General features: G+C 43.8%; 1 protein-coding gene across 3 annotated transcripts in view; it reads left to right on the forward strand.

Annotated features, from left to right (window-relative positions):
• The window catches only part of ACACB (acetyl-CoA carboxylase beta), a 157,720-nt gene that overhangs the window by 63,757 nt on the left and 77,388 nt on the right, over window positions 1-16,575 (forward strand). For all 3 annotated transcript variants that reach the window (XM_024257188.3, XM_063711885.1, XM_054528185.2), the window contains 7 exons: window positions 471-569; window positions 2,271-2,380; window positions 2,493-2,603; window positions 5,424-5,633; window positions 6,256-6,426; window positions 12,019-12,180; window positions 14,410-14,573. In XM_024257188.3, coding sequence (XP_024112956.2) covers window positions 471-569; window positions 2,271-2,380; window positions 2,493-2,603; window positions 5,424-5,633; window positions 6,256-6,426; window positions 12,019-12,180; window positions 14,410-14,573 — 1,027 coding nt within the window. The remainder of the gene's footprint in view (window positions 1-470; window positions 570-2,270; window positions 2,381-2,492; window positions 2,604-5,423; window positions 5,634-6,255; window positions 6,427-12,018; window positions 12,181-14,409; window positions 14,574-16,575) is intronic.

The raw sequence follows: 16,575 nt of genomic DNA on the forward strand, positions 1-16,575 counted from the left end.
GCTCATTCATTTATGTATTGCCTATGGCTGCTTTCACCCTACAATGGCAAAGTTGAGTCATTGTGACAGAGACCTGCAGGCTCGCAAAACTGAAAGTATTTCCCATCTGGCTCTTTATAGAAAGAGTTTGCTAACCTATGGTCCAGCTCTTTGAGCTCCTAGCTTACCTCTTTGATCTAGCTTTCTGCCTTCCCTCCAAAGTGAATTTTGTATATGCCACTGTAGCCTAGGTTGTAATTCACAACAGGTTTACAATCCACATACATTGAAAGTTGACTGACGCAATAGCAGGCTAACAGATTATTTTTCTTCCCTAACGTGAGGTTAAGCTCCTTGAGAGCTGGGACCAGAGGATTTTCTCTGTTATCTGCTCCTACCTGGCCCCACCACCGTGCACTCGGTCAGCATTCAGCCTCGAGGGTCTTGTGACTGACCAGATTCTGCTTCCCTTCTTGTCCCTGACTCCTCAGGCCCTCCCAGTGAGGCCATGTGGGCCTTAGGAGATAAGATCGCCTCCACCATTGTCGCCCAGACGCTACAGGTCCCAACCCTGCCCTGGAGTGGAAGCGGTAAGGGACCCCGAGCTTCCCTCTGGGGGAGCTTCTCAGCCCAGTCTTGATAATGTGAACAGTCAGGGTGACAGAAGTACGCTTGTAACAATTCTTTCCATTACAAATGTTACTTACTTTTATTTTTTAGTCATTAGCAAAATATTTTAAAATTTTAAATTAGTAAACAAGTGGTACAATTTATTGTAGGCAATTTAGAAAATACAAGAGGTACAAAAAAGAAATGGAAATCATTCATAATCCTATGACCCAGTGTTGAACATTTATTACATTGTAGGTATCTACCTTTCTAACCTTTTTCTGGGCGTATTCTTTGAAAAAAAAAAAAAAAGACAGATCTTGGCCAGTGGCTCATGTCTGTAACCCCGCCCCCCCCCCCCCACCACCCAGTGCTTTCAGAGGCTGAGGGAGGAGGATCACTGGAAGCCAGGAGTTCAAGACCAGCCTGGGCAACATAGCAAGACCCCCATCTCTGGAAAAAGTAAAAAAAAAATTAACTGGTTATGGTGGTGCATGCCTGTAGTCCCAACTACTCAGGAGGCTGAGGCAGGAGGATGGCTTGAGCCTAGGAGGTCGAGGTTACAGTGAACTGTGGTGGCACCACTGCACTCCAGCCTAGGTGATGAGACCCTGTCTTTAAAAGGAAACAACAACCCATCTTACATTTCCTAGTTTGTGACTTTTTTTTTCCTCACTAATGAATATCTTTCTATGTAAAAAATACACTTTACACCATTTAAGATGCCTGCATAGGATTATATCTTATGGATGTATCATAATTTACTTAACAGTCCTCATAGTTAAACAATTTAGGTTGTTTCCAATTTATTTTTTCTAATTTAAAAATTATTCAAAGGAATGGAGCTTTGATAATCTTACAGCTAAATTTATGTGTGCATTTTAATAATTTTCTTAGGATAAATTCCTAACAGTGGAGTTTCTAGGACAAATTAAAAAATAAATAGGACGGTCTCAAAAGTTTCCTATTAAATTTGTTTTTTTTTCCCCCCAAAAGTTGAATTTTAAATTTGGGATGGAAAATTTGCTTTCATTTGTTAAATCTTTGCATGGTTTTGGGAAATAATTATTCACATATAAATGACTCCATAAGGTAGAATTGGGATTTTTTTTTTGGATTTAGATTAATATGGTTGTTGTTGGTCGACTCAGTCTGAGTTTCTTTCCTTTTTTGTTGTTTTGTTTTCGAGACAGGGTCTCACTCTGTCACCCAAGCTAGACTGTAGTGGCGTGATCGTAGCTCACAGCAGTCTTGACTCCTGGGCTCAAGTGATCCTCCTGTATCAGCCTCCCGAGTAGCTGGGACTACAGGCCCATGCCGTCGTGCCTGGCTAATTATAAAATCTTTTTTGTAAAGACAAGGTCTCACTATGTTGCCATGGTTGGTCTTAAAGTCCTGGGTTCAAGCGATTCCCACCACCTCAGCCTCCCAAAGTGCTGGGATTACAAGCATGAGCCACCACGCCTGGCAGTTAGTTTCTTAAGCTTGATTTCTCATTCAGGGTTGGGTTAGTTCTTGAGGAAATGAAAAGCCATTGTGAGAAGCTGAAGGGAGTGTCTGTATTCCGCTGGTCCAGAAGCCCAAATCTAGCACTATGTCAGCAGGGAGAGGCCCTGTGGTTTCTGGGTTGTGTGTGTTTCTCCTGGATTTGGGAGGAATCAGCTTTCTTTGTGACTCTCCAGGCCTGACAGTGGAGTGGACAGAAGATGATCTGCAGCAGGGAAAAAGAATCAGTGTCCCAGAAGATGTTTATGACAAGGGTTGTGTCAAAGACGTAGATGAGGGCTTGGAGGTAAATGGAGAGCCTGTGGGGGCCAGGGGGGCCAGAACCAAACTGCCTCTGTCCCGGTAGCGGTTGGCAACTGGCTAACCTCTAAAGAGGTCTGTTTGTCCTTTGCACCCAGGCAGCAGAAAGAATTGGTTTTCCATTGATGATCAAAGCTTCTGAAGGTGGCGGAGGGAAGGGAATCCGGAAGGCTGAGAGTGCGGAGGACTTCCCGATCCTTTTCAGACAAGTGAGCAGTTCTTGCTGTGTCTTTTCGCATCTGTCTTTGGGAATTGTTTGTGAGCTGCCAGATTATTTCTCTTAGCATTATTCTGTGACAGTCAAGAAGACATTTGTAGGAGCTGGATGTATTGTTGTATCGTATTTTGCAACAAATGCGTACATTTTTACTCAGAAAAGCCCATGGTTTTGTGTTGATCTTGACAGAATCTTTTAGGTAGTTTAAGTCTATAAATCAGTGTATCTAGAAATGATTTCAGAGATACAGGATCAAAATAGCTGTTTATGACTATGTTGGCCTATAGAGGAATGGGATGTTTTATAAATTTTAGTACTCTTGGTATTTCTAATGTTCCTAGATGATCTATTTTATTTTATTTTTGAGACAGAGTCTCACTCTGTCACCCAGGCTGGAGTGCAGTGGCACAATCTCAGCTCACTGCAACCTCTACCTTCCAGGTTCAAACGATTCTAGTGCCTCAGCCTCCTGAGTAGCTGGGATTACAGGTGTGTACCACCACACCCAGCTCATTTTTGTCTTTTTAGTAGAGACAGAGTTTCACCATGTTGGCTGGGCTGGTCTCAAACTCTTGGCCTGGAGTGATCCACCCGCCCTGGCCTCCCAAAGTGCTGGGATTACAGGTGTGATCCACTGCACCCTGCCTGATCAATTTTAACTGTAGGAACAAATTGCGTATTTACTTACTGGTAGCTAGTTTTCCTCTTTTAAAACCTTATGTCTGTTATTAGCAATGTTTAGAAAACATTTATACTGACAATCTTCCCATTCTTAAAGCTATTTTAATATTTCTAGTTTTTCTTCTAGACCTTCTTCATATGTATATTTTAAAGAGCTGTATTCAGTCTACACGAAATTTTGTTCTGCATTTAAAACATTCCAAATTGTAGATCATGCATATTATTATGTTATTCCTGCCTTGGCAATTATTTTGATGATTACTCAATATTTTATGTGTGGCCATAGCCTTATTTATGAAACCTTTCCTTTTTTGTTGAATGTTTAGCTTATTTCTACTTTGTTATTATGAATAATAATACCATAGTATAATATGATATTTAGTACTATAAATAACACTTAGTTCTTTTTTCTTCTTAATTATTTTCTTGGATAAAGACTTGGGGAGAAAGACTTAGTTAAATAGCACACACTTTACATGCACTTTGAAACACATATCAGTACATTGCTTTCTAGGAGTTTTACTAATTATACCACTCTTGGTATAATATGTGAATGTTGTATAAAGCAGCAGTTTCACTACCATTGTATCGCTGTTGGGGTGTACAGGTGTTTTGGGGATTTGGGTGGGGGAAGAATTGATATTAAAAGGGAAGTTGCAGCAGCAGTACAGAAAGTTCACATCTATCCTTCACCTGGTTTCACTTGTTAACATCTTTCATATAACTTTGCAACTAAGAGATTAACATGAGCGCTTTTCTGTTTGGTAAACTCCAGACTAGATTGAATTTCATCTGTTTTTGCACCAATGTCCCTTTCCTGTTGCAGGATTCAGTCCTGGATTCCATATTGCATTAGGGCTCATACAGATTTTAAAGCCTTTTTGCTTTTTAAAAATAGACTTTATTTATTAGAGCAGTTTTAGGGTCACAGCAAAATGGAGCAGAAAGAATAGAGAGTTCCCACATACCCCAGGCCCTCATGTGCACACAGATGCCCAAGCTTTTTTGTTTTACTTATATGAGTGCACTGTGAATATGTTCTTAATGTAGAGAGTCAATCAAGTCAGCCATGTGTTAAGAATGAAAAAGGAAAAACCCTTTTCCCCATCACCTTCCAACTCTCCTTTCTCAGATGTAACCGCTATTAGCAGCTGGTGGGCGGGCTCTTTTCAGCGCTGTCACTGTATATACTTCTACGTAGACATTCACACAGTTGTTTTATTATTTTTTGTGTGAGTTCATCCCATACATTATTGCAAATTTTTTTAAACTTAATTTGTCTTAGAAATCATTGCGCGTGAATACTTTTCACATTGTCTTTAAGAATCTCTAGAAGACATGCCTATAAAACGATGCCTTTCAGCTCTTAACAGGATGAAGTAAGTTTGTCCTTAGATTCCACCTGGGAGAGCTAGCTGAGAAAGTGCAGTAAGTGGAAGAAAAAGACAACCACAGATTAGTGTGTTTTGGTCCCATTTTCATTCAAAGAAACTTTCTCTGTATGTGTTGCTATATGCATAGAAGAAAGCCAGTTTGGACACCAAACTATTAACAATGCAATATCTTTAGGGGATGTGATTGTGGGAGATTTTATCATTTCACAAAGTTTGACTTAAAAAAGAGAATATGTTGCGGGTAGTGACTATCTGGGGCTGGTGGTGCAGCTGGTAAAGGAATTTACCAAGACAGTTGTAGGTAAAGAAAGGCAGATTTATTGGAGGAAGTATGAAAATATGTTGCAAGATTGCAACAGGCAGCACAGCAGAGAAGGAGCTGTCTGGAAAGAGGCAAGGGCTGGTGGGAGGTTTTATAGGGTGGTGCTGGAGGAGGGGCTGTGAGGTCGTTACGTCCTGGGGTTGTTTGTGATTAGCCATCTCTGGAGCAGTTGTTCATTGTTCTTCCCCACCTGGGGCCCTCCCCCACCTGGGGCCCCTTTCTCCTTGTTACTGTGGAGTCAGGACTCCACAGAATATTATGTCTTTGAGACAACAAAAGTAAAAGATCAGCAGAGTTCTGGATGAGTACCCTAAACACATCACTGCGTTTGTTTTATGTTCTCTCCTGAGAACTTCCAGAAGCTTCCAGAGCTGGTTTCCCCATGAAGATCAGGCTGCTCTGCTTCCCCCGACAGGTACAGAGTGAGATCCCAGGCTCGCCCATCTTTCTCATGAAGCTGGCCCAGCACGCCCGTCACCTGGAAGTTCAGATCCTCGCTGACCAGTATGGGAATGCTGTGTCTCTGTTTGGTCGCGACTGCTCCATCCAGCGGCGGCATCAGAAGATCGTTGAGGAAGCACCGGCCACCATCGCCCCGCTGGCCATATTCGAGTTCATGGAGCAGGTACACTTCTCAGAGCCCAGGGGGCAGCTTCAGAGAGAGCCGTGTCAGCTCAGAGTCGGGAAGAACTTTCTACGGTCAGTGTGGCCGAATGGTGGCATGGGTGCCTAACAAGAGGGACGAGGGCCCATTCCAGAGGTGATTTCAGCATCACACAGGTTTATTGGATTAGCCGGTCTGTGAACTCCCCAAATATTTCTTTTCTTTTTTTTGAGACAGAGTCTCACTGTGTTGCCCACGCTGGAGTGCAGTGGTGCGATGATAGTTCACAGCAGCCTATAACTCCTGGGCTCAAGTGATCCTCCTACCTCAGTCTCCTGAGTAGCTGGGACTACAGGAGCATGTCACCATGTCCACCTAATTTTTAAAAAAATTTTTTTGTAGAGACAGAGTCTTGCTATGTTGCCCAGGCTGGCCTTGAACTCCTGACCTCAAGTGATCCTCCCGCCTTGGCCTCCTTAAGTGCTAGGGTGATAGGCATGAGCCACCACACCTGGCCAGTCCCAAAATATTTCACGTGTAGCAGGTGCTCAGTCTGCATTTGGTGAAGGAACTGATAGTCACCATTTACAGTTCCCTGAAAAGACCTCTGGAACCCCCTTGGCCTCTTTCTGTTTCTTCACAGTGTGCCGTCCGCCTGGCCAAGACCGTGGGCTATGTGAGTGCAGGGACAGTGGAATACCTCTATAGCCAGGACGGCAGCTTCCACTTCTTGGAGCTGAATCCTCGCTTGCAGGTGGAACATCCCTGCACAGAAATGATTGCTGACGTCAATCTGCCGGCCGCCCAGCTACAGGTGAGAAAACGGGCTCGGGGCCCTGGGACTTCTCTGCCCTGGGTCAGGGGTCCATGTGCTGCTCCCATTAGTCCATCCCACCCATCTCTTGGCTGACTGTCCCAGGGGAATGACTGGCCAAAGAGCACTTTGAGAAATCTGTAAAAGCTACAGTTCTCCTTGGGAAAATATCTTTTATACAATTTTAGGACATTCATAGACCTAGAGAAATGTTTCTTAACCTTGTTATCATTATCACTCCCTGAAAGGATCCTTTGGACACATTTTATATCCTAATCCCTGTCTTGTGAAATTTTAATATCACAAATATACCACATACCTGTTTGGCTATTGTAGATATATCTGTGCTTTATTCATGAAAAGAGTGAGATTTTCTTCACTCCCAAGAACAAATATTTGTCTCTTCAGAGGCAATATCATCCCTGTTAAGAATATGTGATCCAGAGTTATAACCTCTTGTGTTAAAGGGAACTCTAAATTTTTTTTTATTTTTAATTTTTATGGGTATATAGTAAGTCTATGTATTTATAGGGTGCAAGAGATTTTTGTTTTTGTTTTTGTTTTTTTGAGACGGAGTCTTGCTCTGTTGCCCAGGCTAGAGTGCAGTGGCGCGATCTCGGCTCACTGCAGCCTCCGCCTCCCAGGCATACAATGTGTAATAATCACATCAGGGTAAATAGGTATCCATCCCCCTCCAGCATTTATCCTTTCTTTGTGTTATGGTGTTATGAATATTCCAATTATACTCTTTTAGTTAATTTTAAAATGTACAATAAATTATGGTTGACTGTAGTCGCCCTGTACAAATACCAGGCCGTATTCGTTCTCTTAATCATTACATTTTTGCGCCCATTAACCATCCTCGCTTTCATGCCCCTACCTCTTCCTTTCCAGCTTCTGGTAGCCATCATTCTACTCTCTGTGTCTGTGAGTTCCATTGTTTTAATTTTTAGCTCCCACAAATGAGTGAGAACATGCAAAGTTTGTTTTTCTGTGCCTGGCTCATTTCATTTAACATAGTGTTCTCCACTTCCATCCACGTTGTTGCAAATCATGGTCTCATTCTTTTTTATGTCTGAATAATACTCCATCGTGTGTATGTACCACATTTTCTTTTTCCTTTTTCTTTTTTTTTTTTTGAGATGGAGTCTTGCTCTGTTGCCCAGGCTGGAGTGTAGTGGTGCGATCTCGGCTCACTGCAACCTCCACCTCTTGGGTTTAAGCAATTATCCTGCCTCAGCCTCCCTAGTAGTTGGGATTACAGGTGCACACTACCATGCCCAGCTAATTTTTGCATTTTTAGTAGAGATGGGGTTTCACCATATTGGCCAGGCTGGTCTCAAATTCCTGACCTCAGATGATCTGCCCACCTCGACTTCCCAAAGTGCTAGGATTACAGGCATGAGCCACTGCACCTGGCCTGTACCACATTTTCTTTATCCAATCATCTGTTGATGGACATTTAGGTTGATTCCAAATCTTGGCTATTGTGAATAGTGCTACAATAAATATGGGAGTACAGATACTCTTCAATATACTGATTTCCCTTCTTTTGAGTATATATTTAGCAGTAGGATTGCTAGATTGGTAGTTCTACTTTTAGTTTTTTAAGGAACCTCCATATTGTCCTTCATAGTGGTTGTACTAATTTTCAGTCCTACCAACAGTATATGAGGGGTCCCTTTTCTCCACGTCCTTGCTAGCATTTCTTTTTCCTTTTTTTTTTTTGAGAGTGAGTCTTGCTCTGTCACCCAGGCTGGAGTACAGTGGTTCGATCTTGGCTCACTGCAACCTCTGCCTCACGGTTCGAACAATTCTCCTGCCTCAGCCTCCTGAGTAGCTGGGACTACAGGCGTGTGCCACGACGCCTGGCTAATTTTTTGTATATTTAGTAGAGACGGGTTTCACTGTGTTAGCCAGGATAGTCTTGATCTCCTGACCTCGTGATCTACCCACCTCGGCCTTCCAAAGTGCTGGGATTACAGACTTGAGCCACCGTGCCCAGCTGCTAGTATTTCTTATTGCCTGTCTTTTGGATAAAAGCCATTTTAACTGGAGTAAGACGATGTCTCATTGTAGTTTTGATTTGCATTTCTCTGATGATCAGTGATGTTGGGTGCCTTTTCCTATGCCTGTTTGCCATTCGTATGTCTTCTTTTGGGAAATGTCTATTCAGATCTTTTGTCTATTTTTAATTGGATTCATGAGACTTTTTTCCTACTGAGTTGTTTTAGCTTATTTTTTGTTTTTGAGCCGGGGCCTTGCTCTGTTGCTCAGGCAGGAATGCAGTGGCATGATCATGGCTCACTGCAGTCTTGACCTCCTGGGCTCAAGCGATTCTCCCACATCAACCTCCTGAGTAGCTGATACTACAGGTGTGCAACACCATGCCCAGCTAACTTTTTAAAATTTTTTGTAGAGATAAGGTCTCGCTATGTTGTCTAGGCTGGTCTCAAACTCTTGGGTTCAAGCAACCCTCCCACCTCAGCCTCCCAAAGTGCTGGTGTTACAGGCATGAGTCACCATGCTCATCCTTGAGCTTCTTACGTATTCCGGTTATTAATCCCTTGTCAGGTGGCTAGTTTACAAATGTTTTCTCCCATGCTGTGGATTGTCTCTTCCCTTTGTTGGTTGTTTCCTTTGCTGTGCAGAAGTTTCTTAACTTGATGTGGTTCCATTTGTCCTTTTCTTGCTTTAGTTGTCTGTGCCTTTGGAGTTATTACTCAATAAATTTTTTCCCAGACTGATGTTCCTGAGAGATCTGCCAATGTTTTCTTCTAGTAGTTTCATAATTTCAGGTCTTAGATTTAAGTCTTTAGTCCATTTTAATTTGAAGAATTTGATTCTTCATTTATGATTCTGCATATGGATATCCAGTTTTCCCAGCACCATTTATTGAAGAGACTTTTTCCCCATTGCATGTTCTTCGCAAGTTTGTCAAAAATGAGTTCACTGTGGATGTATGGATTTGTTTCTGGATTCTCTATTCTGTCCCATTGATCTATGTGTTTGTTTTTATGTCAGTACCACCCTGTTTTGGTTACTGTAGCTCTGTAATATAACTCATAGTCAGGTAATTTGATTCCTCCAGTGTTTGTTCTTTTTATTCAGGATGGTATTGGCTATTCTGGGTCTTTTGTGTTTCCATATAAACTTTAGGATTTTTTTTTCTATTTCTGTGAAGAATGTCATTGGTATTTTGATAGGGATTGCATTGAATCTATAGATTGCTTTGGGTAATATAGCCATTTTAACAATACTGATTCTTCCAAACCATGAACATGGAATATCTTTCCATTTTTGCGTGTCCTCTTCAATTTCTCACATCAGTGTTTTATGCTTTTTATTATAGAGACCTTTCACTTCTTTGGTTAAGTTTATTCCAGGGATTTTATTTTATTTGTAGCTATCATAAATGGAATTACTTTCTTGATTTTTTTTTCCAGACCATTTGCTCTTGACATATGGAAATGCTACTGATTTTTATATGTTGATTTTGTATCCTGTAGATTTACTGAATTTGTTTGTCAATTCGAATCGTTTTTTGGTGGATTCTTTAGGTTTATTCAATTTTAAGATCATATCATCTGTAAACAAGGATAATTGGACTTCTTCCTTTCCAATTTGGATGTCCTTTATTTCTTCTCTAAATTGTTTTTATTGTTTTCTTCCTTCCTTCCTTCTTTCTTCCCATAATGGGGTCTCATTATGTTGCCCAGGCTGGTCTCCCTCCCTTCCTCTTTTTCTTCCTTCAGCAGAATTTTTAAAAAAGTTTGCTCTATGTTTTTTTTAGTTTGAAAGATTTCAAAAAAGTTGCAAGAATGATACAATTAATACCCACACGCCCTGCATGTAGATCCATCAGTTGCCACATTTGCTTTGTCTCTCTTCTGTCTGTTTGTATAATTTTACGGGGCTCAATCTTTTTTTTTTCTTGAGATGGAGTCTCGCCCTTTCACCCAGGCTGGAGTGCAGTGGTGCAATCTTGGCTCACTGCAACCTCCACCTCCCAGGTTCAAGCGATTCTCCTGCCTCAGCCTCCCGAGTAGCTGGGATTATAGGTGCCCGCCACCACACCCAGCTAATTTTTATATTTGTAGTAGAGACGGGGCTTCACCATGTTGGCCAGGCTGGTCTTGAACTCCTGACCTCAACTGATCAGCCCACCTCGGCCTCCCAAAATGCTGGGATTACAGGTGTGCACCACTGTGCCCGGCCATGGGCTCAATCTTTTGAGCAATGGTTTGAGTGAACCTTCGTAACATATGGCCTCTGAATACTTCATTCTAAAGCCTCCTAGAACAAGAGCATTCTGCTCCAATGCCCTAGTGCAATTATGGCACTTGAGAAATAGAGCATTGATACCACATTTATATCTAATATATACTATTCACATTAAATATTTTCCCTGTTGTTCCAATAATGTCTTTTTATGGCTGTTTTTTGTCTCTTAAATCCAGGATCCAACCCAGGGTGACACATTCCATTTTATTTTCATGTGTCTTTAATCTCTTTAATCTGAAAGAATTCCATAGTCTTTTTTCATCCTTGACATTGGCATTAAAATTTTTTTTTTTTTTTTTTAGTGATGGAGTCTCGCTCTGTCACTCAGGCTGGAATGCAGTGGTGCAATCATGACTCACTATAGATTCAACCTCCCAGGCTCAAGTGATCCTCCCACCTCAGCCTCCTGAGTAGCTGGGACCACAGGTGTAAGTCACCATGCCTGGCTAATGTTTTTTTTAATTTTTTCTGTAGAGATGGGGGTCTCATTATGTTGCCCAGGCTGGTCTCCAACTCCTAGGCTCAAGCGATCTGCCTGCTTCAGCCTCCCAAAGTGCTGGGATTACAGGCATGGACTCTGGCATTTTTGAGGAGCTCAAGCAGAATGTCCCTCACTGGACCTCTCTGATTGTTTCTTCCTGGTTCAATTCTTGCTACACATTTTGGCAGAATACTACACAGGTGTTGTGTCCTGGTTCAATTCCTGCTACACATTTTGGCAGAATACTACACAGGTGTTGTGTCCTGGTTCAATTCCTACTACACATTTTGGCAGAATACTACACAGGTGTTGTGTCCTGGTTCAATTCCTGCTACACGTTTTGGCAGAATACTACACAGGTGTTGTGTCCTTAATAGATCCCATCATGAAGCATGGTAAATCTGATCATTTGGTTAAGCTGGTTCCATAATTGTCTACTTTTTACCCATTCTTCATGTCCAGTTTCCCCTTCAGGTGCTCTTCACAAAAACTTCCTTTAACTCTGCAGCCAACATGGTTACTTCTCACCTTCTCTAGCTCTAAAAGTCTAGTGCTTTTACTTGATGCATGTATTTTCTTGTTGTGTGATGTTGTTTCATAAATATTTTTCCTTTTCCCAACTGTACTATTTGCTCCACTGTGAAAAGTTCATGCCTTATGGCTTGTTCTTTCTTTGGCTCTCTGGCCACAGTAGAGCACCATGTTGTCTATGTCTATATATCCTAAATCATTGACTGAACCTCTGTTGCATCTACCACTGTGCCTGGTGTTTTGGGGCCGCGTTCTGGTAGGACTGACAGTCTGTGGGTTGGATCTCTTGATTTTAGATCGCCATGGGCGTGCCACTGCACCGGCTGAAGGATATCCGGCTTCTGTACGGAGAGTCACCATGGGGAGTGACTCCCATTTCTTTTGAAACCCCCTCAATCCCTCCCCTCGCCCGAGGCCACGTCATTGCCACCAGAATCACCAGTGAAAACCCAGATGAGGCAAGTTATGGGGGCCCCTGTGTTTCCACCATCTCAGATCTCCCAGCATGTGGGGGACCCTGGATGTTAGCCTGGGAAGACACCCACAAGCTATCCAGGCATCTCAGTTTACAAATGGGGAAACTGAGGCATGGAACGGGACATGCCATGGTTTATTGGATTATTGGATTTATTGGATTTTTATTTTTATTTATTTTTATTTTTTTGAGACAGAGTCTCACCCTGTCACCCAGGCTGGAGTGTAGTGGCGCGATCTTGGCTCACTACAACCTCTGCCTCCCAGGTTCAAGTGATTCCCCTGCCTCAGTCTCCCAAGTAGCTGGGATTACAGGCACCCGCCACCACACCTGGCTAATTTTTGTATTTTTAGTAGAGGCGGGGTTTCACCATATTGGCCAGGCTGGTCTGGAACTCCTGACCTCGAGTGATCCACCTGCCTCAGCCTCCCAAAGCATTGGGATTATAGGCGTGAGCCACCACACCCGGCTGGATTTACTGGATTTTTGGATTATTGCCAGGCTCTGGGCCAAAACTTCCTGTGTCTCAGTGCTCACTTACAGGACACTACTGCTGCTGGACATTGTCACCCCACATTACAGGCAAAGAGCCTGGGGTAACTTGCTTCCTGTCTCCCACCTGGGACCTGCTGAGACCCGTTAGTGGACTCCAAAAGCCATGCCTATCTTTGGGACAAGCAGCCAGGTTTAGAACCCTAGTCCTTGGATTTCTGGCCCCGTGTGCTTTTTGCCACAGTATAAAGTCTGGCTCATTGTAGAGAGTCCCTTTGTGACTTGGTCTTACTTGGGTCTTAAAAAACAAACCAACTGGCATCCCTTACGGTTTACATGCATATCGACCGTGGATTGTCACAGGAGTCATCAATCTACTACAACTTAATTGCTTAATTATTACACTCAGGAAACTGGGGGTAAGAGAGGGTACACCTCCACCCCTTTTAATTAAGTAATTTTAAGCTAGGGTAGCTGTATTCGTTTGGGATTCTTGGCTGCGAACCAAACACCGACTCTGGGGGACACACCAAAAGGGAATTTTCTGGAGGGATGATGGCTCGTTCCCAGGTTCCTGGGAGGATGGAGGACCAGGTATGGTAACAGCCCAGGCACTTGGGTCACTCCATCTCTCACCTCTGCATACCTCTCCCCAAATCCTTCATCCCTTAGTTCAGGAGCCCTAATCCCAGTGAGAGGTGCCATGTCCACCCACTCTTACCAAAATTGTACTCAGAGGGAGACGGGCCGTCCCCCCAGAGGGGATCAGGTGTGTGTTGGCAGCAGCCTGGCCGATGAGGTAAGGAAAAGGGGGATGGAGGGAGGGAGGGAGGAAGGGATAGGAAAGGAAGGAGGGAAGAGGGGAGTGAGGAAGGACGAAGGGAGAGAGGGAAGGAAGGAGGGAAGGAGGAAGGAAGGAGAGAAGAAAGGAAGGAAATACAGACGAAATGGCCTCTTTCCTAGCAGCAAGGGCCCTGCCCAGGACGCCCTGGATTTCTTCACTTGCAGAGGTATTCGTTATCCAGAATTGGAAATCTAACCTGTCTTCATGTTTATTTAAACTTTTTATTTTCGAAATGTCAAGCATATAAAGTCAGAATGTCCCTTCACTCAGCTCCAACAATCATCAACGTTCGCCCATTTAACACCTGCACTGCCATCTCTGTCCCAACTCGCTTATTTTATTTATTTATTTATTTGAGACAGGGTCTTGCTCTGTCACCCAGGCAGGAGTGCAGTGGCGTAGTCATGCCTCACTGCAGCCTAATCTCCTGGGCTCAAGAGATCCTCCTGCCTCAGCCCCACAAGTAGCTGGGACTACAGGTGTGTGCCACCACACCTGGCTAATTTTTTTTTTTTTTTGTAGATATGGGGTCTCCTGATGTTACTCTGGCTGATTTTGAACTCCTGGGCTCAAGTGATCCTCCTACCTCTGCCTCCCAAAGTGTTGGGATTACAGACATGAGCCACTGCGACTGACCCAACTTGGTTATTTTTTTACAGTTAAAAAAAATAAGAATTATAGGCATTGAGGTGCTCATATGGGTACAGCCATGAATAGATACATCCATACCTGTAACGAGAGATATCAGTGTTTTATTGACTACCCTAAGCTTTTGGTTAGGGTGGGGGTTCTTGGGTTTTCCCAGGACTGAATTCTGATGAAAATATATCTGGAGTAATGATTTCTTCCATTTTGCATTTTCTGTCTGGACTCCAGGGTTTTAAGCCGAGCTCCGGGACTGTCCAGGAACTGAATTTCCGGAGCAGCAAGAACGTGTGGGGTTACTTCAGCGTGGCCGCTACTGGAGGCCTGCACGAGTTTGCGGATTCCCAGTTTGGGCACTGCTTCTCCTGGGGAGAGAACCGGGAAGAGGCCATTTCGTCAGTATCTCCTTCCTTCCTTCCTTCCTTTCCTTTCCTTCCTTCCTTTCTTCCTTCCTTCTTCCTTCCCTCCCTCTCTCCCTTCTTCCTCTCTTCCTTCCCTCTCTTTCTCCTCCCTTCCTTCCTTCTTCCCTCCCTCTCAGCCTTTCTCCTTTCTTCCTTCCTTCCCTTCCATTGTCTTCCTGCCTTCCTTTCTTCCTTCCTTCCTCCCCTCTTCTGCCCTCCCCTCCCCTTCCATCCCTTCCCCTCCCTTCCTTCCTCCCCTCCCTTCTCCTCCCCTTCCCTTCTTTCCTCCTTTCCTCCCTGTCTTCCTGCCTTCTTCCTTCCTCCCTTCCTCCCTCCTTCCTTCTTTTCCTGCCTTCTCTGCTTTCCTCCCCGTCCCTTTCTTCCTCCTTCTTTCCTTCCTTCCTTCTTTCCCTCCCTTCCCACTTCGTCCTTTTCCCAATTCCTTCCTTTAAGAAACGAAACAGTCCCCTGGGGCTTCAGATACAGTAGCATTTCAGGAGACCAAGAAAAGTAAATCACAGGGTAGGCCCCATTTTAAATACCCTGTGCTTGAAGTTCAAGATCAAAGCCTGCCCTTTTCCTTTATTGAAGATCCACAAAGTAAAATGAGTGCACCAAGGTCATTTGGTCTTGAGCCTGTAAGAGGTCTAGCTTGAAGGAGATCTAAAGATTGTTCTAGGAGACACCCAAAGTGTAAAAGGTGCTAAGTACTATAGTTGAAGAAAGGGGGAGGGAAACTCCTTTACATTTAAACCTTATCAGTAGTTCCCTAATTGGTTGTATTTCACACCAAAGACTAAATTTTAAGGAGTGTGTCCTGCTGTGAACCACCCACCACCTTGAGGCCTGTGACAGTAGCCCCATGTCCCCAGCTCAGCCAAGTCCTCCCATACTTGTGATAGTTTCTGCAGAGCTGAGAAGCCCCCATTGACAGAGGGATCCCCAAATTCTGACACACCACATCTGACACTTCTCCTGACTTGACATGGGTATGGAAAGGTATAAAACTAGTTTACTTTGTGATTAAATGTTTTTGTGTGGGTAACTGCACTTTGGAGTGAAAAAATCCCAAAGGCCTTAGCATTAAAATCTGACCTGGGGCACTTAGCCACGAATTAAATTGAGTTGGGCAGTTTTGATGATCAGGTTTTCTTTGCCAGCTTAGAATAATTAATTTTAATCATGCTTTGTGAAAAATCGAGATCCTTGAAGTTTATGGAAGATTGCAGCAAAAAGGGCTTAATAGGAGGAGGCTGAAGACCGGTCAGCCAGCCCAGACCTGTGGCTTGTCACATGCTACGAGTGGACCAACCGCAACTTCAACAGAACTCATAGGCAGAAATTCCAGCTTTTCTTATTGCTGTTAGTGAGAATCCAGTAGGGGGATCAACTGTCCTCGTTTTCCTGGCACAGGTTTCTCAGGTTGAAGGACTTCTCAGTGCTAAAATGGGGACCGCCCCGAGGAAACTGGGACAAGTCACTCACCCGTGAGGCCAGCGGGTTAACTCTCAGACCCAGCTTCCAGACCCACAGCTGACTTTTCATGGCCTATGGATACCTTTGTTTGACCTCACTGGGTCTTCATTTTCTCACCCCCAAAATGAGGTCATCAGTGTCCTTCCCCATTACCTGCTGACAGCACACAGGATGCTGCAAGACAGAAAAGCTTACTCGGCCAGGCGCATTGGCTCACGCCTGTAATCCCAGCACTTTGGGAGGCCAAGGCGGGCAGATCACTTGAAGCCAGGAGTTCAAGACCAGCCTGGCCAACATGACGAAACCCCGTCTCTACTAAAAATACAGAAATTAGCCGGGCATCCTGGTGGCCATCTGTAATCCCAGCTACTCGGGAGGCTGAGGCAGGAGAATTGCTTCAACCTGGGAGGTGGAGGTTGCAGTGAGCTGAGATCGTGCCATTGCACTCCAGCCTGGGCAACAAGAGCAAAACTCCATCTCAAAAAAAAAGTAAAAAAGAAAGAAAGCTTTCTCTCCCAGA

This window comes from Pongo abelii, chromosome 10, assembly GCF_028885655.2.
Source record: "Pongo abelii isolate AG06213 chromosome 10, NHGRI_mPonAbe1-v2.0_pri, whole genome shotgun sequence".
In the NCBI taxonomy this organism is placed as follows: Eukaryota; Metazoa; Chordata; class Mammalia; order Primates; family Hominidae; genus Pongo; species Pongo abelii.